This window comes from Wasmannia auropunctata, unplaced genomic scaffold (assembly GCF_000956235.1).
Source record: "Wasmannia auropunctata unplaced genomic scaffold, wasmannia.A_1.0 LD335973.1, whole genome shotgun sequence".
Lineage (NCBI taxonomy): Eukaryota > Metazoa > Arthropoda > Insecta > Hymenoptera > Formicidae > Wasmannia > Wasmannia auropunctata.
In genome coordinates this window covers 549297-573312 of record NW_012026917.1, presented here as the reverse complement: position 1 = coordinate 573312, position 24016 = coordinate 549297, and the positions used below count along the sequence as shown (strand labels likewise).

The 24016-nt window shown below is 46.5% G+C and overlaps 1 protein-coding gene across 1 annotated transcript in view; it reads left to right on the top strand.

Moving 5' to 3' along the window:
* Positions 1 to 24016, top strand: part of LOC105454879 (zinc finger protein castor homolog 1-like) — a 79381-nt gene that overhangs the window by 24849 nt on the left and 30516 nt on the right. Inside the window, exons 2-4 of the mRNA XM_011697819.1 lie at positions 8313 to 8380; positions 9269 to 9717; positions 9809 to 10103. Coding sequence (XP_011696121.1) covers positions 8350 to 8380; positions 9269 to 9717; positions 9809 to 10103 — 775 coding nt within the window. The 5' untranslated portion in view covers positions 8313 to 8349. The remainder of the gene's footprint in view (positions 1 to 8312; positions 8381 to 9268; positions 9718 to 9808; positions 10104 to 24016) is intronic.

The following is a 24016-nucleotide window of genomic DNA, read 5'->3' as shown; positions in this document are numbered from 1 at the left end:
CACTGCCCCCTCGTTGCTCGTTACCAGCAATACGGCCCCCTTTTTAGTGGAAGCCACCCCGAATCGAGCGAGGCCAGACCAGTCCAGGCTGCTATAAATCTCGGAAGTTTTAATGCCTTGCAGCCTGCACGGCAACCCCCCCTCCCTCCCATTCTCCTCCCCCGTTTCTCTCCTCCCTCCCCCCCGTGATATCCTCCTCCTTCTTCTACCATGGCGCGGACCCCACCTCTCCGCCAACCCCTTATGTCCGTATTTGCATACGCGCATAATAGCGAGCGCGGCGTGGCCTACCCTTTACTATTAATTTTATAAAATCGTTCGGGCCATTGCCGGTCGCGTCCCTTCTGCCTTATTTAAATAACGGATTTTCGAAATCTCGTTTTCAGAACAATCCAGGAGGGGCGAATATTCGTCGTCGGCATATTCGCGCACGTGTGCACTCAAGAGTTTCTGAATTATACTGAATTATATTAAATATATAAATTTATCTAAATAGAGAATGTAGCTCAATATATATTATAATAAATCAGTAAGAAATAAAGGGCTATGAGCCAAAACAGGATGTTGTGCGCTCCAAATAACTTAAGTCTTTAATTAAAAAATATAAATAGTATAAAACAGACGTTTTAATCCAAGAAAAAAGAACTAAATTAAGGCGCAAGTCTTCAGGTGCATGTCGGTCATCAAGACAACATATTACAAGGAGCGTAACTACAGCCTCCGAAGTTTTATAGTAGATAACATTCGGTCGGTTCAAATACATTATACGGATATTCTTGAAGACTTCTTATCACGCTTAATAAAAAATTATCAAATGATTAGACAGTCTGTGGCAGTTCTACGTGTGTTACTGTAACACACGTAGTGTAGTTTTATAGTAGATAACGTTTGGTCGGTTCAAATACATTATATGGATATTCTTGAAGATTCCTTATCATGCTTAATAAAAAATTATCAAATGATTATCAAATGATTACTGTAACACACGTAGAACTGCCACAGACTGTCTAATCATTTGATAATTTTTTATTAAGCGTGATAAGGAGTCTTCAAGAATATCCATATAATGTATTTGAACCGATCAAACGTTATATATTGTACTATAAAACTTCGGAGACTGTAGTTACGCTTCTTGTAATATGCTGTCTTGATGACCGACATGCACCTGAAGACTTGCGCCTTAATTTAGTTCTTTTAATGCGATAAGTAGTTTCTTACATTTTTTATATTACCGGACAGTTTTATAATACCATATGTGTTTGTTTTTAATATTTTTAATATTTTATATCGTTAGGCCGTTAGGATGACCGAATATTGTTTTTAACTATAGATTATTAATTTTGCGTTTTAACATTGAAAATGATCCTATTTGGATTGAAACGTCTGTTGACTATTTGTATTTTTTAATTAAAGACTTAAGTTATTTGGAGCACACAACATCCTGCTTTGGCTCATAGCCCTTTATTTCTTACTGATATAAATTTATGTAATTGATATTATATACATCAACATTTAAATTTTAATGCTCAATATAACAGGCAAATTAAGACTAACATTGCGCACAAAATCGGTACGACATATTCTTTGCATTCTTTCTTCTATAGAAAAAAAATTCTAGACAATAATCCTTTATTCGGGAAATATGTTTAACTTCGGAGAATATCTTACAAAAAATATATGTGGTTCAAGAATGCTGTTAGTCGTCGCGTTTCGCAGATGAATCAATATCCATCGATTAATTATCGTCACTTACTCGTTAATTAGTTTCAAAACCTGCTGGAGATAGTGCTCCGACGGTAGGGCTCGTGACGATTAAGCCGAGATGACTCCGACGTTGTTCCCTCGCATCTAGCGAAAGAAGGAAGACTCGCCATTAAGTCGTCTGCTGCTTGGGCATGCAGCAGTAGCAGCAACGGCAGCAGCGAGAGAAGCCCATTAGCAAATTTAATTCCATCGACATTCTATGCGCGCTTTATTGAGCCTTAAATTAAGATTCGAACTACTCTAGCATCCTAATAAAATTATCGGGGGAATTCGCAATGGATTGTCCAACGATCGAGGAAGAACAATTGAGAAGCTGAATACAATCGACCCTATTTTATTTATCAAGGACAGGAGAGATCATAAGATATTCAAGGAAATTTTGAGGTCTCAATAAATTCGTGAAGTAAAAGAAAATTGTGAATAATGTATTTACGTTCTTAACGCGATTTTTCAAATATTTCTTCTCGCAATTATACACCGTTTTCGTTGAATTCATGAATTTTAAAGGAAGCGATAAGGAGGAGAAAATGAAAAGAATAAAACGAGGGAAACCGGCGTAAAATCGCACATTTGAGCTCGCTCGCGCCTATTAAGACGTTTTAGCGCGGTCGACGAGACTTCTCCTTTTAAAGGTCCAAAAGTCCCCGCACCGCTGCGCCGGGTCTACTTAATTAGAGCCGATGGCGGCTTAACTACCGTAACCGTATCCAGGTCTAAATAGTCGGAGTTACGCTAAGTAGCCCTAACCAGATTAGTGAGTCGTTGCGTGCTCTATTTTTAACAGCGCGCGCGCAAAGCGGACACACAGACACGACCGAGAGCGTGTTTTACACGACAGAGAGCTAGGCGGAACGAGGTGCCGATGAACGGGAAAACGAAGACAGCCGGAGAAGAGAAGAGAGAGAGAGAGAGAGAGAGAGACAACGTCGCGCTTTATCTTAATCCTCGTAAATGGAGCGTACCCTCTCGCGATCTCCTCTCACCCGGCTCTTCGCGCTCGTAGCTCCCGCGCGCATACAAGCTGGCTGTCGTAATTTCGCCACTCGATATCAACTCCCCGCGCCGCGCCGGTGCTCGTCTGCGAAGAAATTCTGGGAGGCGCGCCGAAACGGAACAGATCTATTACGCATTTGATCTAAAGACGAGATCTCCTGTGAGGTGGTCTTTGTGGTCGTGGCGCAATCCCCGTGTAGGCCAAACATCGTCGGCGAAACGCGAGACCCGCGGGCGAGGCGTCTCTCGCCGCCTCTCCACGTCGATTCTTTCGACGCGGCGCGAAGTCCAAATATTAGAAGCAAACATCCTTCCGTCCGGCGACGAGGGCCGAATTTATTTACATGATGCTCGACCATTAAACGCCATCCACTTGTCTCGCGGCCGTGGACGGCGGAGCCGCGAAGGCTCTCTTCGAGCGAGAGAGAGCGCGGAGAATGAAGGGCGCGGCAGCGGCGGGCGGCGGCGGCGGTGGTGGCGGTGGCGGTGGCGAGGCGACGGGGGCACGGAATTTTATTTCCGCTCGCATTAATTTCAACGACGTAGAAGACGCGGCCGCCATAAGGCGCGGCTTGAAATTACGAATATTATGACTTCAACCAGTTCTCAGAATTCTATGTTTTTCATTCTTTAATCTCGGTCCTCTCGTGTTTCACACCATATCTTATGAACACACTCGCCCTCTCTCCAACCCGTTCTCTCTACACCTCCTTTCTCGGCTTCTCGGCCCGGGAGCAAGGTAGAGGTGCCACACACGTGCGAAAGAGTGCAGAAGCAGTTCTACAGTAATCCTTATACAACGGAAAAGTATTTTAAAAAATATAAGCCGCGCGAGAAGCCCGTGCTTTATCTCAGTCACTCTGACTCTCGAGAGAGAGAGTTCGCGGCGTGTTGACTTTTGCTAAGTAAAAGTTTAATGGAAGGCCTTTTTGAATAATTACAAAATTATCGGAATATCGAAAATAAAAATTTAGAAATTTGAATGAGTAACAATCCTATATTGTTCGGATATAGTTTCATAAGATTTTAACAAAATTATAATTCAATTAAATCGATAAGTTTCTCGATTTAATTTTGTTGTTCACTTAGCGGTTTAGTTTATCTTATTATTGAAATTATAATTGTTTAATTAACGAGAGAGAGAGAGAGAGATTAAGAGTCTCATGTTCTATCGACTGAACTAATCAACTAACCAGGCAATATTAGGTTTAATGTAACTTATCGCGATAATGTAATAGGTTTCAGGATTGTCAAATTTTTGTAACAATTACATTATTATATTATAATGACGTTTCGTTTTATATACGGTGACATCAATGCGACAACGCGACTCCGATATGTCGCGTCGTCGTTCGAGAGACACGTCCCGAGCACCTGGATCTAAGCCATCTAAGGCATTTTGTCGTTGGTGTATTTGGAGACGAGTGGTTCGACATAAGTCGCGGTTGGTATATTATTCGACGGCGAGCAGCGAGCTCTTGGTTTCCGGTCGTTCGTCCCAGCATGAGATAGACGATTAATATACATTTTAAGCCGTCAGTGGCGAATTTGAATAATCTCCTGGTATTCCGCAGCAGGCACTCCAGAAGCCGCGAGTCGGCCCCTCTCCAAGCCCGCCGGGGCCTGGCAACGTTACGTTCGAGTGTTTGACGAACGAACGCGTTACGTCGCCGACTTTTTTGTTTCCTCCTTCTGGCATCGGCATCAGCGTCGAGCTATGTCGAGTGGTAGCCCGCTCTCACGGAGCCCAAGCCCGCTTGTCTCGCACAATTTTATCCCGTCCCGACTCGTCCCGGCCTCATCTCATCTCTTCCATTTGACGCGTCTCCTTCATATACATAGATTTAGATATGCGATTGATAGACCTTAAGAAAATCCTTCATTCTTCAAACATCTCTACAAAGTAAATTGTCAGAATTAAATTGAAATTACGCAGAATAAACATTACATTTTAATTTTCTATGTTATAGCAAATTTTAATTTCCTTTGTGGCGCGAATATGCGAAAAATGTGCACAATTCGAAGGAAAAACAAAGAATCTGAACTGCATCTACACGCTACGGAACTGTAATGACTGCAAGTGTCTTAATTGTCGTGAAATGCCCGCATTCCATAGTTTCTTTTTCCCCCCTCGAGTCGATCGTCGATTTAGATTCACGGGCATCGCCGATGCGTGACGTGTTCTCATTAGCAAGCGGTTTGCAAGCACATTTTTGCAATTACGTGAAACACGGCTTCTCAATATGCATTATGCCAATTGCGCCGTTGGAGTTCACAAGGCAATTTGTCTGAACGTTGCTTTGTATAATTCGCAATTTAACAGGCATTTAATAATCACGGCTACTCTCGCCATTCACGTAACACTTTTTATTCCAATTTGCTTACCGGCGATCGCGCTAAGGTAAGAGGAGAAGCAGAATTCGAAAATTTCCCAGCATAGGCGCATGGCGCGTCTCCGACTTAAAGTCACTTTCGGTCGACTTTTGGTAACTTCCAGATCTGGACGATCTGGCATCTCGAGTATTTAGGCCAAGCTTCGGAATTTTAAAAATCCATTGAGAGATCAACCTTTTCATTGTATTGTACGCGAGGTCGAACGATGCAACAATAGAATCGGGAAAACAAGGAAAAACAAAGGAAAACAAGCCTTCTCTTTGTTTCGCCAGCAAGTTTCAAAAATAAAATCTACCGACAAGTTCTTTATGACACACCTAAGACGGATTTCTCATTCGTCAACAGGAAGTTGCCATCAAAGCAGCCGCCGTGTGCAGAAATTTTTGCTAAATTTTTGCAAATTTTTTACGAAACTAGTCGCCTTTTACATTCATAATTATTCCAATATTTTCTTAACCATTACATACACTATATTTGCTAAATTCGACTGTTGATTATTACTAGCAAAATCGAATTCGTCAAAAACGGACCGGGGTTCCCAATGTTCCTATTAAAAAGGAAGAACAAAAAGAAATAGTCAGACAGGGGTGGCGAGCGTGAGCTCTGCTCGCGCAAAATTTAATTCGCAACCCGCGCGACTCGAAGAGATCGTTAGATCCCCGACGAATGTAGTACGCGGGGACGCGAGCGAGGCCGCATGCGGAGATAAAGGTTTTTCGTTCACGGTCGAATCGCGAGCACCGCGCGCGACTTGACGATTTCGGCGCACACGTGTACGCACGCACGCATACACGTGTGCGTGCGTGCGTGCAGCTTGCACGTACAGAGAGGGTGATAATGTATTCAAGGTCCGCCCCGTGCGCCGCATGGTGGGGTGAAACGGGGCGGCCCGCGCGCTATAGGTACTGTAACAGATGTTAATTATCCCTTCTGTATAGCCGGCGAAAAAAGGAGCTCGCGCGCTCGCGCTCCTTTCCTCGCGGGCACTCGGACATATCGTCCGATCGTACACGCTGCGCATCCCCGCTCGTCGCCGCGCGGTCGGGGCCGCAGCGGCCGCCAGGCGCGCGTATATTTCTCTCGCGGCTACGCCTAACGCGCTCGCGCCAATCGGAGGGCGCGCTCGACTTCGACCGACCCTACTTGCGATTATTCGCACAGATCTTTCTGCTTAAATCTGTAGATCCGTCGATGGATCCCGATGTGCCGGGGCGCGCCAAGTGGCAGCAACAATGGCTATAGGAGTAGGTTGCGACAGAATTCTGTTGCATGCCGATGGTAATCCACACGTACTTTCATTTCGTCGATTAGAACTAAAATAACGATTACAGAATGAGATATGAATAAAATAGAGAAATAATGTTATATATGTCATTTGAAAAAAAAAATGTTTTTCATTCAAAGATTCTATTGAGAAGTTATTCGTGCAATAATTATAGGATTCGTCAAGATTTAATATTGAAAGTCTCAGTTTTGCGAAACGGATGCGTATGTCTTCCGAGACGATTTCCTCATTGACGTAGCAGACAAGCGTCAGTCGACACGCGGTAGCTAGCAAGCTCGGGGGGTAGCGGGTTGATCTTTCGAGGACCGGTTGGTTACCGGTCTGAATAGCGGTCTGTCGTGCGAGCGACGCGCAACACAATTTGCGCCTTGATCGAGGAGGCAATAGAAAGCCCTCGTACATCAACCGTGATCGGTACGACAGGTTGGAATTACGGCGCGTGTCGCCGATCCGCGGTCGATTCCGATATGGCCCTGGGGGGATGGTTTCTCTATTTAAAGGTTAATTATTTACGACTCGGCTCATTAGCCGGTGTATCGTGATCGGCAATTATCATCGGGGGAGAGCTCCGCGACTTCGCGACGTACCTTATCGCTTGATTGCGATGCCAAGTTTAAATTATCGTTATGCCGCGTGCACACGGATGCATTTTAAGCGATTCGCGTGTAAATATAAGTAAATTCCGTCGTCGGGACGCGTCGTTCTTTCCGCACGAGCGGACAAACGATTAAACGCGACATTAATAAAAGACGACACCGCGCGCGCGGCGTGCGAGCGAGCTATGTACCCCATCGACCGCTCGTCTCGCGACGGGTTCCTGAAGGATGCGGTCCGACAACCGCGCCGGGGTCAAACCTCCAACGCCAAAAAAGGCAAACGGCCTTTTTTACGTGTGCTACGACGTAGGCGATCGCGCGACGAACCGCGGCGGCGGCGGCGGCGGCGGTGGCGGCAGAAGCGGCCGGTAAGAAGTCATTTTCCAACGGATTGAAATTCCATTCCGCCGTTTCTCATTGCGAGAGAGCCAAACCCGAGAGCCGTAAGGCCATGAAATGACAGTTAATGCGGAGTATAACCCCTCCGAGATAAACCCTTTCGATTGGTCGGACGTTAATGTGCTTATCACGCCGCCTGCGCTCCACGTCCTTTTATTGTTTCTTTCTCATTTCTGTTTTTTTTTTCTTTTTTCGCTTCGTCGGCCGTCTTCTCTCCTTCGTGTCTTCCTCTCGTTCTCTCTTTATCTCTCTCTCTCTCTCTCTCTCTCTCTCTCTCTCTCTTTCAACTGCAATTCTCTCTCCTTCGTAGCCGCCGTGCGACACGACAGCGTGTAATGGGCTTAAAGGTCTGCATTCCAATAACCGAGAAACGAATTGTCGTGCACTCGCGCGTTATCGCGCCAGGCCGGTCGGTCGCCCGAGACTAGCAGCGCGAGACCCGGCACCGAGCGCTCGTATATCACCGTAGCTTTTGTTACGGCGACGTGCCTTTGTTTTCGCCTCGTTTTCGCGATTCCTTTACATCGCCTCCCTCCTCGTGGCTCAAGTACAGACTCGGAAACATCGTCGGCGAGTATGTATTGTCGTGGAACAAGTCGTGGACTTCATTCGAGACTAACAGTTGATCGCGCGTCGCAGCCGCGCGATGCAAGATTACCACGCAATGAATCGAAATCGATTCTCACCGCGGTGATTCCCTTTTGTTCGAAGGTATAATATCTGCGGGTACGTCCTGCGCATCGCCGCATCAAACAAGGAAGGCAGTGCCACTCCTCGCGGGTCATTCTCACGTGTCAGCGTGAACACGTGGGAAGCAGATCCGCGCGTTAGGTCGCTTGGAGGTCGAATTGAATTATTAATATTTTGCATTTTGTTTCCAGGATGCGGTGAGGAGCCGGCTGGTTCGCGAGGTTCGAGATGTCCGCCGTAACCAGCCCATATGGCCCCGGTAAGACACTTTTCAGTCTCGATTACTTGCTAAAAATTCGTTCTATATATAATAAATTTATCTTAAATTCGCCACAAAGCGCTGTAAAAAAATCAAAGTATCAGGATTTTAATGACTTTAATAGTAATCTAAACAACAGAGATAATTAAAAATTATAATTAATCTTGCAACAATCGCGAATTATTTTATTTGAAACGTTAAATTCGGGAATACATTACTTTGTTATTATATTGTTATAATTAAAAATTATTATAATTAATCTTGCAACAATCGCGAATCTTTTTCATTTGGAACGTTGAGCTCGGAGGAGGATCCGTTACTTTGCATAATATGGTTATGACCGACGATTCTTCGCATTTGCGTTAGAGAAATCGTCCTACGTGCATCATAGAGCAATCATTTCGGTGCGTCTAAGTGCCGCGGCATTAATTTTATGGAACTGGTGGTACACCGTACCACCGATGTTCCGAGAAGAAGCGTGCGCTTAGCAGCCCGACTTCGCGAGATTGTAATTGACGCTAAAAGTTGATATCTATTAACTGCGATATGAGAAACGAGCGACGCGGCTAACGCGGCATTGCCTTGAAACGCCGCGGCGGCATTCGTTACGCGAAATTAGTGACTATTGTCGCCTCTACCTTCGCGATGCAAATAGCCGGGATACATTGCTCATCCAGAGATTGTCTTTATTCCTCGTCCGACATTACGGAGTTATTTGAGAGACCGGCCGGGAGAGATGTAAAAATGAGACGAAAAACAGCTTGAGATCGGACTCGCTCACGGTTCTTGCGCGCGCACGCCATTAGCGTCGGTTGAGAAATGGAACGATAGGATTATAGCGGCTTATCCAAACGAGACGGCGATCGAGTGAATTCCATCTTTCATCAGCGGAGATGCTTTCCGACTCGGTCTACAACTACGCGACGACCCGACGGGGCGCCGCCGACCAGGACAGCGACTCCCAGTACGAGGCCCAGGCCCAGTTGCAGATCACCAGCAGCATCCAGAGCAAGCCGCGGAACAAGCGGAAAAACTTCAAGCCCATAAGCAGCCGGATGGCGGAGGTGTCCGACGAGTCCGAGAGAGACGACGACGAGCCGGAGGTCGTGGAGGAGAGCTCCAGCGAGATCCTGGAGTACGAGAGGAAGACGATGCTGCTGCCGGCCGAGGAGAGATCGAAGCAGAGACTAAACAACAACGAGGCCAGTCCGATGGACCTCTCGGTCGCCACCAGACCGCCGTCCTCCGAGGCCGACGACGACAGCGCGGACTCTCTCAGGCACAAGTTCATCCTCGAGCAGCTGAGGTCGCAGAAGTTTTACTCCCCCGGTACAGAGGTAAGTGATCACAACTGATTTTTGCTTTTGTGATTATTTTGATTTTTTCGTTTATTCAACATGAGACGTTTGTTCCCGGAATGTTCCACAGGCGAGAAGCCCGAACTCCGATTCGTCGGACAGAAGCGGGAGCGGCGTCCTGGACGCGGAATCGTCTCGCTTGGACGACCAGGACACCCAATTCGACGACGAGCGGGGCAACGACGTCGACGGTGAGGTCGAGATCGAGGAGCGAAAACCCTTCGAGGGCATGCGGGAGTACGCGGAGTCGACGATGCAGGAGCTTCTGGCGATATACGGGCTGGCGGGAGGCGAGCTGGCGAAATCGGTCAGCAGGCAACTGCCGCCCACGTTCCTCAACCCGATCGTCGTCCAGCAAGCTCAAGGTGAGTGATCCTCTCAAATTCAACGATTTATGTATATTCGATCGAATAAATCGATAATCCTCGTAAAATCTCTCATCAGTACATAAAGTATAGCACGGCAATTTTTTCGAATATCTCGTAACAATTATTATTTGAAGTACCGTCATATCGTCACTCCAGAAATTAAAAGTATTATGACTTTGAATGGCTATTTGAAACCGCATTGTCGTCGTAGCGTTGCTAGAATCGCCCGCATTGCCGTCCGACGAAATTGTTAGACGGATCAGACTGCACGGATTGGCATCCAAATTCAGGGTTGGCGTAGGATTGATCGTTGGCCGCAACTGGTCGACATTCGCGATCGAGTTTGGCCGGGTATCAATTGCCGCGTCTTGCTTGCCGCAAGAGTTATCGATCGACGAAATTCCGAACGCTGTCGTCGTGTTTTTCTTTTCTCTTTTTTTTGTCTTTTTTTTTGATAGCTCGAATCACGTTGGAGCCTGAGGAAAAAACGAAACGATTAATACTCGCGACAAACGTGCGCGTGTATTCTTCCGGCGATTTGTCGAGAATCCGCTGATCGCCGCGCCTGGTAGCCGCCGATCATCGTTCGATACAATGTGAATTAGAAGCCTCTGCCGAGCGGCGGCGATTACGTCAGCCGGCATCGCGATAAACGAATGCACTTCTCTCGCGATATGTGCGCTCGTGTGCGAGCTATAGGACGGGGAGCTCGTACAGAGAGAGAGAGAGAGAGAGGAGAGAAAGAGTGAGAGAGAGAGAACCGGCGGGGCTTTCGGCCGGGACTGTACGTGCACCAGAACAGAATGTGGCACTTACATATTGCCGGTGCATCGCATATGTGCGCACGTGAATATGTGATGGCTCTCGCAAGATGGCCGACTTATAACTCATAAAGTCGGTCGGTCCCGACTGTGCGCTAAGCGTCGACCGCCGACCCGCGATCGATGGATGCCTTCGAGATCAGCCAGCGTCATCGTTTCCCGTTGCGCGCGGCGACCGGCGTGGGTTGACGCTCTCGAGAATTCCCTGCGGTCCGGAATTCTCAAGTCGCTTTAACTCACGTGCGCACTTTCTCTCTCTCTCTCTTTCTCTCTCTCTCTCCCCCTCTCCCCCCCCCCCTCCTTCTCTCTCGGCACCTTGGCGAATTATTTGCTCGACGAAAATAGTTTTCAATATGCGTATCCCGGAACTTTTGATTGGAATATGAATGAAGGATAGAATGCTGACACACAGAATGCTGATAGAATTACAAATTAATTTATTCATTTCGATCCAGTGATTTTTTTTGGCGACAGCTGTAACAATGTATGAATATATGATTCTCAATGAATAATCCAACACTCGTATAGACATTTCCAGATAAACTTGAAAAATGATATTGTAATAATATGAAATTAATATAAAATTTATCACAATCTTGTATTTAAGAAGAAGACAAAGGCCGTGAGGAGTTTCCATCTGTTTCTCACTTGTCGCGCGTCTCCCAACTGGTCGCCACCTACGTGCAGGTGACGAGGAACAAAAGCTGGGGCATTTTACGGTATTATGTATCGCGTCGCGATTGATACAAAAAAAATCTCGCGTAATTTATCATGTAAAAGAGCCTATAAAGCGGTAACGCGTCATCTTAAGTATGACACGTTAGACAACGTGGGACAAAAAAAAGGGAAGGATAATATTTCTTAGATACTTCTTAGAACGTCATTCGCCTCTACAAACCTCGCCTTGACGATCTGACAAACAAATATGTTGTAGCATATTTGTTTCTCTCGTTGAAAATATATATGTGCCATCGTATCGTATCGCGTTGACTATGATGAAATGAAATACCCTATAAGCATATTTAACGTCCGGGAACACCCGTGACGTGACCATATATCGATCGCCTCACTTCTTTTCCTCGTACCAGTTAAAAGCCGACTTACGCTCACGGCCTATATATCCTATATGTTTTCAAACTTTTGTTACGAGCCAACTATTGGATCAGTTCCACGCCAGACTTTCCGTCCAGTTAATCGCTCCATTTCATGGCGCCGCGCGATATTAATGCGATACACCGAGGGCACAGAAAGGAGGTGTGTACCAGTGTCGTACAATCGCCATGCTGTGCGAGCGGGGGAGCGATAATCTGGCGTGCGAAGAAAAGCAGCAGAAAACTTACCTATGCGCGCGAGTGGGGGAGGGAGAGAGAGAGAGAGAGAGAGAGAAAGAGAGAGAGAGAGAGAGAGAGATATGGGTACTCTTCGGGAAGGATCGAAAGGTGGGGTCCGATGAGGGGTGAGGGAGAAGAGATACCGCGGTGCCTCCGTGAACCCATTAATCATTCCACCCGGATAAAAGGCAGTAAGGATGAAAAGAGAAGACGGACAGTCGGACGGACAACGGGCAGGCACGCAGCAGACGCTGGAAGGAGCGGATAGCAGAAAGAGGAAGGGAGAGAAAGAGAAGAGAGGTCTCTTTCCTCTTTCGCCGTCCGCTTCCTCTCTCGCGAGCGTGAGCGCGAGCGCGCGCAGGATCATTTTTTATTTTTGTCCTTTTCGAAATTCGTCGGACGCCTCGCCATTGTCAGGGGGCCCGCGGAGACTCTCTCGAGGGAGAAGGAGACAGGCCTTCCCGTCCCCGGGGCCCTTCGGGCCCCGTCGTTCCGTCGCACGCGGGGCCAGATTCATTAACTGATAGCACACTGATTCCCCCGGCTCGATTACGTTTTTTAACGATATCCGTCCGCAGCGCCGAGTCGGAAGAATGATCATCGAATGCCCACCCGTCGGGCGAGAAAATCCGCTCCGTCCTCGAAATCGGCTCGAGCCCCCGATCGGGCGAGGGCCGTCTCTTTCTCTCTGCGTACAGATCGTCGTCCAATTTAGCGAGGGCTTTAAAAAGTAATCGACGTTACGGCGGACGATTATCTACTTGAGAAGATACACGCACACACGTGTCTGGCCCAAGAAGAAAGAGAAAGGATTCTAGAACTTGAGACTCTTCAGTTGTTTCTAAATCTCTATCGTTATACATGCTACACAAGTCTCTTTAAAAGAAGAAAAAAAGAACTTCGACGAGGAGGCTCCGTTTCGAAAAGCGAACCTTCTTCTCGGACTACACGTAGTCTGGGAAGAAGGCTCGGCCGCTGCGAACCCTTCGTTAAGAGACGCCGGATTCAAAAAGCCAGCTAACTCGACTGCTATTCAACGAATCTGTCGTATCTGCTGGCCGGGGTTTAATTCGAGATACGTTGGTATAGCGACGAAAGGAACAGCGAATCGATGGTATTAAGGAGAGGGGAGCGGCGGAGGGGGAGAGGGAAATCTGGATCAGCCTGGTTACGAGCTTTTATGTCTCCGAGCGCGTACCCCGCTCGGGCACGTATGAGTTAGGTATGATGGTCCCCGAGGACGAATCGTTGCGAGATCGAAATCGGAGCTTCCTCCTTGAATGCGGACAAAGAGTCCCCTCCCCCCTTCTTTGGTTGACGAGAGGCGTTAAGGATCTCAGGTGGTCGACCAAGTCGTTGAATCGTGAATTGTGATGTATCCTCGAAATGAAATTTATGCAAGTAGAAAACGGGGAAAAAGAGCGAAGAAAAAGAAAACGGTATTAGAACTGGGAAAACAGGTTGCGTTGGATGCTGCCTTGGACTTTTACTCGTCGACTTTTCAAGTGATTTACACCCGCGGACAGCGAATGCTTCTTGCAATTTTCTATTTTATCGGATACTCGCGATAATACGCGAAATGCATATATCTCGAGCGCGGCCCGAGAGAATATTTTCTGCCGAGTGGAAGGAGACTTTCTAAGTGCGATTTACACCCGCGGACAGCGAATGCCTCTTCTTACAATTTTCTATTTTATCGGATACTCGCGATAATACGCGAAATGCATATATCTCGAGCGCGGCCCGAGAGAATATTTTCTGCCGAGTGGAAGGAGACTTTCTAAGTGCGATTTACACCCGCGGACAGCGAATGCCTCTTCTTACAATTTTCTATTTTATCGGATACTCGCGATAATACGCGAAATGCATATATCTCGAACTCGGCCTGTGAGAATATTTTCTGCCGAGTGGAAGAAGAAGAAGAAAGAGAAGTTGCAGAGGAAGACCGGACGAATCTTGCGCGATGTTGATCGTCGCTGAATTCCCTCGGTGCGACGAGATCGTGAAACGTTTTATGAAAGCTTTTATGAAAGGCTTTACGAGCCACGGACCGAACTGGGGCCCCGAGTTCGCTTCTGCTACACACGTGCTGTCACGGCGACGAGAGCCCCCTTCCCCCGTCCCACCCCCCCTCCCGCCTCTTCGAAACCCCGCGGGGCCCTATTCTCGTCCTCCACCTCTCTCTTTATCTTTCCCTCTTCGCGCGACTCCGCGAACGAGCGCCCCGCGTTTTCTCTATCGATCCTCGAAAGTGCCTCGTTTTTCATCATCATCATATCCGTCGTCGATACCTCTCGTCCCTTGCTCGATCGCGTCTTCCTCTCTTTTCTCCTTTTCCTTCTCCCTTCTTCCCCCTTCCCGCACACCCTCGTTCTCTTCGAATATATTTCATGGCCGGCCATTTTCCTCGGCTGAAATTTTTTTCGCGCGACGTCGAAGGGTAAAGGCTTAGATTAAACGTTTCGCGAGAGCACTGGAATGCCGATGTGCATTTGCATGAGAAAACGAGCGAGTCGAGACGGTCGCGCTTGTGAATTTTCGTCCTCCTCGAGACATACGGTCAATTTCCTTAAAAAGACTGACACAACATTTCTACTATACCATTCGTACATACTGCCGCGCCGCGTTGATGTCCGCTTCCGGGTCAATTGGATCTCCTCAGCTTTTTTGTTCTCCAATTAAGTTCTGAGTCAGAGAGCGGCGGCGAGGGGGGAGCGGTGAAGTTCTATTGACGTTGGACGCGGTACAGTCCTCGCAGTAGCCTGACGCGTTCGCGACGATTCCATGTATCTCTCGAACTTTCTGCTTCTTTTTCTTTTTCTTTTTTTTTTTTTTTTCGACAACGATCGGCATCACGATCGTCGCGATTGGAATCGTTAACGAGCTTGTCTGCATCATGAGTCGATTATTTGCGAGGATTCAGAACTTTTCTCCGCGATTATAAATTGACGTATCGTTGAACTTTAACACGGAGGCATCGACGAGTAGGCAAGCGTAGAACGGTAATCAAGTTAAACCGGCGATTATGAGCAGTTATTATCCGCAAGACTGGACGTTTTTGCGAAATCATCTCGGATCGTCACCGATGAAGTGTTAATACGAGAATTTTCGAGAATAATATTTGAAATACTATTTGACCAGTTTAAATACCGCTCCCAGACAATAGGAATGATTTAAATTCAAAAACGTGAATTTGCGATTTTATTTTTCCACGAAACCGAGATCGAACGGAGAAAAAAGAAATCGGATTGGGATATTGTGCATCTTCTGTGAAATCCTTTCCCATTCTCGTTCATTCTCCGCGAGTCGTTCTGCTTACTCTTTTTCCTCTACTCCTCGCGGCATCTTGTTTATTTTGCCCGTCAGCTCGCTGACACTTGGACATTCGTTTAAATTTAGAATTCAATAGGTTCCTTTTACCGGCCGTACTTTCGTGCCTTAACGGATTCCCCGCTCGCCGAAGATTATTTGTTTAATTCCAGCTCTACGTCGATCTCTCGCCGTTTCCCGGTCCCGCGTTTCTCGTCCTCGTCCAACGACTGTCAACCCGGAACTCGCTTCTTCTTCTTGTGGCCGTTGCCTGTTTAACGCGTAACTATCTCGAGTGCGTGCCTCCTTCTTTCTTATAGGCACTCCGAACAAACCGACGACAAACACCGCTACGACGTAACGCTTTTCAACGGTATCGTAATTATCATTCTCTTATCGGCGGCCTTTAATAAACAAATTACCTAACGTTTCACTCTCCCAGTTATATATAAATATGCATAGAATTGTAAAATGATTTCTATCCCAGGATATTTGACCGTGCAGAAAGAACCGAACGAAAATATATAATCAGTCTGTTTAAAGTTCACATTTTAGTTTTCATTTTAGTTTTAATTTCAAATTTAAAAGAGACACGGTGCGTGTCAATTTCTCAGAAAATTTTATATAATTGTAGAATGATACTTTGCTTAACGCGTGTTGTAATTAATAATATTGTATTTATTGAATTTTTATTGAATTATTTCACTTATCACAAATAATTGAAAATTATTGCAAGATAAATTCGATAAGTTTTCGCGACACTTTCAGCGTTCAGCAGCACTAGATGCTTTTAGTCACGTCCTCTTTCTCGAAATGTTACTTTTCCTCGACTCCGCCACGACCCGGCGCGGGCGCAAGGAATATCGCGGTGTAAGTGCATCGATCGCTTTATTACTTTATTTCTCCGTGCATCTACTCACACCGTGTCGACGCGAGGTGCGAGTTTTACGGCCCGGCCTCTCTTTGTGCCATCCTCGCCGACATAGTTCTCGTCGAATCAATGGATTGGGGTACGGCGGACACTTGGCCGTCTCTCTCACCGCATCCTCGATAATTTTATCTTTACGAGTACCGGTTTCGCGCGCGCGTATATCCCGGAGATTAGCCTCCGTTATATCCGAACACGAGGGAGAAACTCCGTTTTTGCGAAAATCGCTTTTCTCTTGTGAGTCCACGATATTAAAATGTCCTCTACTCGATCTCTGCTCTATTTAAATCTTCAGGTTTATTTTTAAAAATATATTAATTGCACTAACTTCTATCATTTGATAAATATGATAAATATGATTAGTCATCGGGAAAAAAAAATTTACATGTTTTCAAATAAATCGTAAAGAATATTTTATCTTAAAGAATATAAATAACACAGCCACGTTATAAGCGACTCGATTTTTTTTCCAGATTTCCCCGAAATTATCGATTGTATGTCGAGATTATTATTTCGTGAGTGACAAAAAGGCGATTCCTGTTTCGTCTCCTTTTGTCCGCGGCACTTCTTTACTCTCCTCACTGCTCGCGGTGTCCCGTGTCAATAATCGAATGAAAAAGGCGACCTTCCATTAGCATTTCCACGGAGACTCCGTGGGTTTGATTAATTTTTCAAACGCTCCCACCTACAGTTTCGTCGATGCGTGCGCTGAGATAAGGAAAGCCAGAGTAAGAAAGGAGAGGGAGAGAGCGAGAGAGAGAGAGAGAGAGAAAGAGAGAGGTGCATCGTGGCCAAGAAGGCCCATTAGGGCCTCACGGGCGCTGAGGCTCCGTGGGCCCCTTGTCAGTCTCCGAAAACCAGAAAGTCAGCTTGTCAAATTAATCACGGATGACCAATCCATCAGGAGGCATTCCTAGCCGAGGAGGATCTCCTTCGTCGTTGCCCGTCGTCGTCGTCGTCGTCGTCGTCGTCGTCGTCGTCGTCGTCATGGCTGTCGTCTTCTTCCTTTTCACGACCAACGTGATGTTGCCTTCTCCAACTGGTTTCACGAACTCTCAAATCGGTTTTATTTGCGACAATTAAAAATGCTCATTAATTATTTCTGACCGTAAATGTACATATTAAGTACATATGCGATTAAACACGAGTACAAATTGATCTTAATTATCCACGCAACGCAGTCGCGGATCGGACGAATCGTATAAATGCGCGATGAAAGAAGCGATGGTAAAGTGCATTTGTCTCTGTGAGAAAACCGTGACGGGAATGCTCGAGGACGCGAGAGGGCGTCGATAACCCTTCACGCCCTTTGCGTCGGATATTGCTTTGATTTCGTATAGCATCTTGAGAGGAGTTCCGCTCTCGTGAAAAGACTGTGACGGACAAACGAGAGAATAAGAGCAGATTATCTCGTGGGAGTGTGGATACCCGAAAACACATGGCCGGTACAGTCCGGGAAAGAAACGCAATCAGCCCTGATTTAAGATGTGTATATATATATATATATATATATTATTTCGACGAAAATGCACCATTCATCTTTCATTCTTTTTCTTCCTTTTGTATGTTTTCGCCAATCGATTCGCTGATCATCGATATTTGTTTGGCAGTCGTGCAAAAGTTTGTCGTGCCTATATGCCAAGTATTTATTGCAGTCAATTGCCAAATTAACGGGCCACAAGTCGACTTTAGAATCGATCGCTGTGGCGAACGAGATTGAGCAGTTGGATCGTTTATATTTAAATCAATGTCTCCCTGTTCAACATAGTCATCGCGTTAGTCCCTTAATAACCTCGAATTGTCGACTGTTTCTATTTCAATCTGATTATTTTCTGTTGATTATAAATCTCTTTAAATCTAAAATAAAATAGTATATATAGAGACTTATTCTTTCCTATAATAACGTAATCAATATAAGGCATGGTAAAATACAGTTACAATAGAATTGTAAATACAATTATAAATATAATTATAAGAGAATTTTTTTTCACAATAGGCGGCAGCGACAAGCACGTAAATGTATAGCGAGCGAAATATTGCCGACTCTTACGAAGGGTTTAGAGAGAAATCGCATTGCTTCAGGGCGACATTACCAAATAAAGGGTTAAGGGCCATGCCGAATCTCAGGAGCCTTTTATCCGAGTCTGATGCGCTGCATGATGCAGGCGAGAGAAAAGACCCGCGAAAACCAGTTTGTCCAACCTAATACGGTGCCCGTGGCATCGACGATCTTAATGAACTTCTACTTCTCTCTGTCTCTCTCTCTCTCTCTCCTTCTCATTTTTTTTATTTTTGTTTGTTCTTTTCTTATTTCCGCTCTTGGTTTCGTTAGTCTCAAAGATCGCAGATTTTCCGCGGGAAAATCCCTTCGTTGTGCATCCCTTCGTAAAATACATCAGAAGGGAGCGAAACGCGAGTCGCGAAAGGTCGGTAGTGAGAAACCATTAAAGACACGCCGGTTAAATATGACGGACGTAGCGCCAATTATATGCGACGTGTCCTACTTTACGTCGATGACAAGGAGGAACGTTGCGAGCCTCATTCAACGAGAATCTTCCTCCGTGTGTAAATACAACGATGAAGAACGTCACGATGAGGAACATTCTCTCAAACTTGCGTACTTTATGAAAACATCTCTCGTACGGAATTTGCTAGTGTGCGTAATACGCTGAGGTGAAAGACACGAGAAAAAAAAACTTTTGCGTCAAAGGAGTTAAAGGTGATCGTTTAATCTTAATATCTTGGAATAATTTCTTATGTTAATATTTATATGTTAATATTTATGTTAATATTTCTGCTGAAGATTTTGGTTAGAAAACAAGTCGCGATCGAGAAAGCGACGAAATAGGATTCATGAAGAAAGGAGAGAGAAAGAGAGAGAGAGAGAGAGAGAGAGAGATGGAGAGAGAGAATGAGGAGAGAATGGCCGCGCATAACCGATTCTCGAACTCATAAATTTTAAATTATGTCAAACAAAAAGAAAGGACGCGCGATGGGACCCGACCTCGGGTAAAATAAGAGGAACGCGTGGGGTACTCCTTTCTCCCCGCTATGGCCCTGCGCGATTGCTCCAGAAAAAGACAGAGAGGCAGACGAGATCGCCGAGCCTCGTGTGTGAATGCGAATAAAAATCGGAAATTATTTTTTCGTAACATAAGTGGAATTATCCTTTATTACTTATTTTTCTCTCCTCTTCCCCCAACCGTTTTTGAAATTAGCGTCGAGGGATATTGAAGTTAATATGAAGAAACGTAAAAATAAAATGCGTTATTTCTTAAAGACGCACGCAATCAAGCAGCGAGGCAACGATGCATCACGATACCATCAGGCCACGGCGATTAATTCCGGCTGATTTGCATATGTGTTGGACAATCAGAGAAGGTATTTCCTTCTCGTCTCATCCGTCCAAACGAGAGAGAAAATCGTAAACTCGGAGCACACGAGCAAAAACGGCGAGACTAAAGGCCACTGTCAGGGAATTATTAGGGTTTCTACATCGTAAGGCCCCGCTGGCAGCGCAGACGGTCGGTCCCGATGGTGGGGAGAAGGGCTCATTGCCTCGACACGTTTTCCATACGCGAAATCGCTTTATGGGGGTCGCTACGAAATTTCAGAGGGGCCCCCCATTACCGCGCGTCGGGAGGGGCCCCGTCGAGTCGAATTTCCGGCATTAATTCGACATTATGCGATATTCAAATCTGTGCCGTGGAATTTTTTCAGTCTAACGAGATTCTGCCCCGCTTGCTTCCCCCCTCTGCTACCCTCTCTCGTGCCCAACCTCTTGTTCCCTTGTCGATGCGCGGAGTTTCGAGCTCGCTCCATTATAGAAAATTGCGGAATGTGCTGGAGTGTCATTTTCTTTTTATTGTCATGATAATTCTCCGCTGACCGTTCGGTTATCGTGCGCGACAAAGCGCACATCTGCGCATATCGATTGGTACCATTATATATATGACATATAAGTATATTATTATGAAACATTTTTTATTAGTTAATTATTTATAACTCAATGGTCTAGTTTAACTTACCGTTTATTTTTTAAATCTTATTTTTTTAGACTGCGTTCGAGATATTATTTAAAGTTTAGAAGTCCACGTTTAGCTGGCTCAATGCGAAAGGCCACGTGAAGCCTCAGTTACTAAAGGCCTGGGTCGAATCTTCGCCAAATACTCCACGTCTGTTTCTCACGTATGCAGAATTATCTCGTTGCACTCTTGGTCGAATCAGGCGCGATCGGGATGACGGACGGAGGCTGACCGCGCGCACAGCGCGCGTGAGGACCGCCGAGTAGCGCGCGCGGCGTTCCTTTGTTCGCGGCCAGTTTCATTTTTCGAGTATGGAGGATAATTAATCTTGGGTGGGCATAAAAGGGTTTTCGGGTTCGGCCACGAGAAAAAATGAGCGCAGCTCTGGCGTTCGGCCGCGGCCAGTTGTTCCCTGGCTCTTTTTTCTTCCTCCCCTTTCCCGCACCGTCCCGCACTTCCCTCAGGCCTCTCGCTCCCCCTCCCCTTCTACGATGGGGGAGCTCCTGCCCCCGCGCTTATTCTCTCCTTTCCTTTCTGTCTTAACATTTCTCTTCATCTTTCTCTCCTCTCTTGATCCCTTTTTCCATCCTCGCTCTTTTCTCTCTCGTTTATCCACTTAGTTGCCTCCCACACGTAGCACACACCGCAGGATTCGAAGACCATCTCTCGTAACCCTCTTCCCCCCTTCCCCTCCTTCGCTCCCTATCTCCGATACTCCGATGTCCAACCACCATCGCGTCCCGTTCCCCTCCTGCCGCTCTTCTCCTTCCTTTTTTTCCGGAATTTGAGTCAATAAAAAATCGCTTGGAACAAAGAAACGAACGGCCGCCAATTTCTCACCGGATAATGCCTCGGTCCATCGGCCCCGGGGAGAAGGCTAATCACGACTGGGCATCTCGACTTCTGTTAGGTGTTAAAAATGGACCCCGCGGGGCCCTGCGTTCTTTATCTCGCGACCGGGCCATGCAGATCCCCCGATCTGCTCGCCCCGGAGACGTTAAATATTAAAATTTGGAAACGTTACACCCGGTTGTGCGTATGTGTGTGTGCGTGCGTGCATGCGTGCGTGCATGCATGCGTGCGTGCCCGCCTGAGATTCCTGCTTTCGAACAGGAATGACGGCAGTCGCGATAAAATATCAGTAGGAAACGGCGCGCATCAATTCCCGTTCGTGTTACGAGGCGGTTCGTGATAAATCTGAAAATATCTACCCGTTTCGCGCCTATAAATCGCCGCCTCGAAAGTATATTCCCCGAAAGTTGATTCGTCGAATTTGTTAGGTCTCGTTTTGCTCTTTCACGTACATCCATTCGATCCCCTCGCCCTCCTCGTCGAAGGCACGAGTGCTCACGTAGAGCCCCGGTCGAGAGCCGCTCTCTAATGACATGGGTGCATTCACCGCGGTCGATATATCGTCCGCGATTACGATGAGCCGAGGGAATCGGCGATTTATCACGGGAGATATGCGCGAACTCGGCTTTCCCTCAGAATTCTCCCCGGTATTATAGGTACGTCGACCGCTCGATAGATATCGTCGGCATAACCGTTGCTCGATTTGGAATCCCCCCCACGGGCGTTCCTTACGAACGAGGTAAGGCGGCTCCACTTCCGTTTGACGATTCCGTCGACTTGGACGACGAGCCTTAACCACGTATGTAGTTAGGCACGCGTAACGCGAGGCTCTCGAACGCGCCCGTGTTTCGTTACACGACGACGACGAAGCGCTCGAAATTCGATTCTGGCGAGAAACAAGAAAGCCGAAGCCGTAATCGGCCTGCCGGTAATCTCACTTTCGTTGTTTGGAATACCGAATTTACGTAACGCGGCACCGTTACCGCGCGCGCGCGCGCTTGCGGGCGGGCGGGATCGTGTTGAAAAAGTGCGCGATTGAGTAATATTTTATCGATTATTATTTCATTACATTCGCCTCTCGTTTCCCTCGATACGACTCGAATTTGCGATTTTCTCAACGTACGCTTCGTGACGCTGTCGCGTTCTCTGATCTGTTCCCAATGTTCTCACGCGGAAATTCGAGAATCACCATGGCGGAAGAGCAGCTTTCGCAGGAAACCGGCGACAACGATTACTCAGATTTCTCGACGAAAGGAGTGTCCTCGCGTTTCGGTTTTCCTCTCTCCGGCGACGCAGCCACCTTTTGCCCGTATCCCTTTCGACTCTCCCCAGAAGAGGAATTACCCGTTCGCGCGGGGTTGAGAGAGGTGAAGGAAGAAGAAGAAGAAGAGGAGAGTCCCCCGAAGGCACGCCTAAACCCCTGCGGGTCACAGAGAGAACGGCGTTTTACCGACTATTAACTCGCTTTTACCCCTGTTTCTTACCCCTCGCGGTCTAAGCTAAGGGATGCCGAAGGGAAGAGAGCGAGAAGGGTCCGCAGGCGCCGAGACGAGATAGAAACGAAATTGGAAAAGGTGCACGCGGAATATCTCCCTTCGCGCGTGTATTTCTTTCCCTACTCGAGGGTCCGCGCGTAATCTCCCGTTTTTTTCGCGCTATTTTCACCCTCTCCCCCCCTCTGCGATATTTCTCTTTCCGCTTTTCCGGGCTTTTCGAGATAGACGCGTGCAGGTAACGGGGCACCAGGTACCTGCGCGCGGCTTCTCGAGGAGGGGCATGAGAAGGGGGGAAAAGAGAGAAGAGGAAAAAAACGCTAGATCTCTCCGGGGGCCACGCTCGATTTAATCCCTGAGAAAAATCGCGCGATCCTCCCCTGTCGCCCGGCGAGGAGTCGTCGCAGTTGATTTCGGGGGTTAACCGATTTCCCTGCGAAATTTGAAATCCGAGATCGCGTTTTTTTTCCCTGCCGTTTCTCCCGATTTGACCTGAGCGATACACCCGTTTAAAGGCTTAAGTATCTCGTAAAAATGGGCTCGAGGATACGAGGCGAGGTCTTGGCCTTCCCTCTCCCCTCTCTTTCTTTTTTTTTCCTTTCGCGCAACTTCCGAGGTTAGAGGGTCGGATGTCAGTCGCCGTCTCTAATTTGAACACCGAGCGTATACATCCGAATAATCGAATTCGCTTTATTATTTAATCTCTAGGTGCAGATTTTGGCAAGATTTTATATATAATTTCAATTAATTACATTATAGAGCAACGCAAACTTTTGAAATCAGAAGAGCGTAACTTGTCTCGTAGAAGTGACATTAAATCTCAAAATTATGCAAATGATTTCGAGCGTTACTTTTAAATGAGCTCTTTTTAAAAGCATATTTTTAAAATAATTGATTCTTCTTTGTCTTTTTTTGCTTTTATTTCACGATTCTTAGTACTTAAGGAGGTTCGTTAGATCACTTGCGGGGGTAGGTGGCAAGGGGAGTATGCCTATAGATGTGTCTTTGTCGTTGCATTGAACATATATTCCAACACACATACATGTCATAAGCGAAGTAAGCAGCAATATAACCTCATTAGTATTTAAAATGTCAAATAGGCATACTTTCATCACTTTCTTGCTTGTATACAAAAAAATTATATGGTGGAT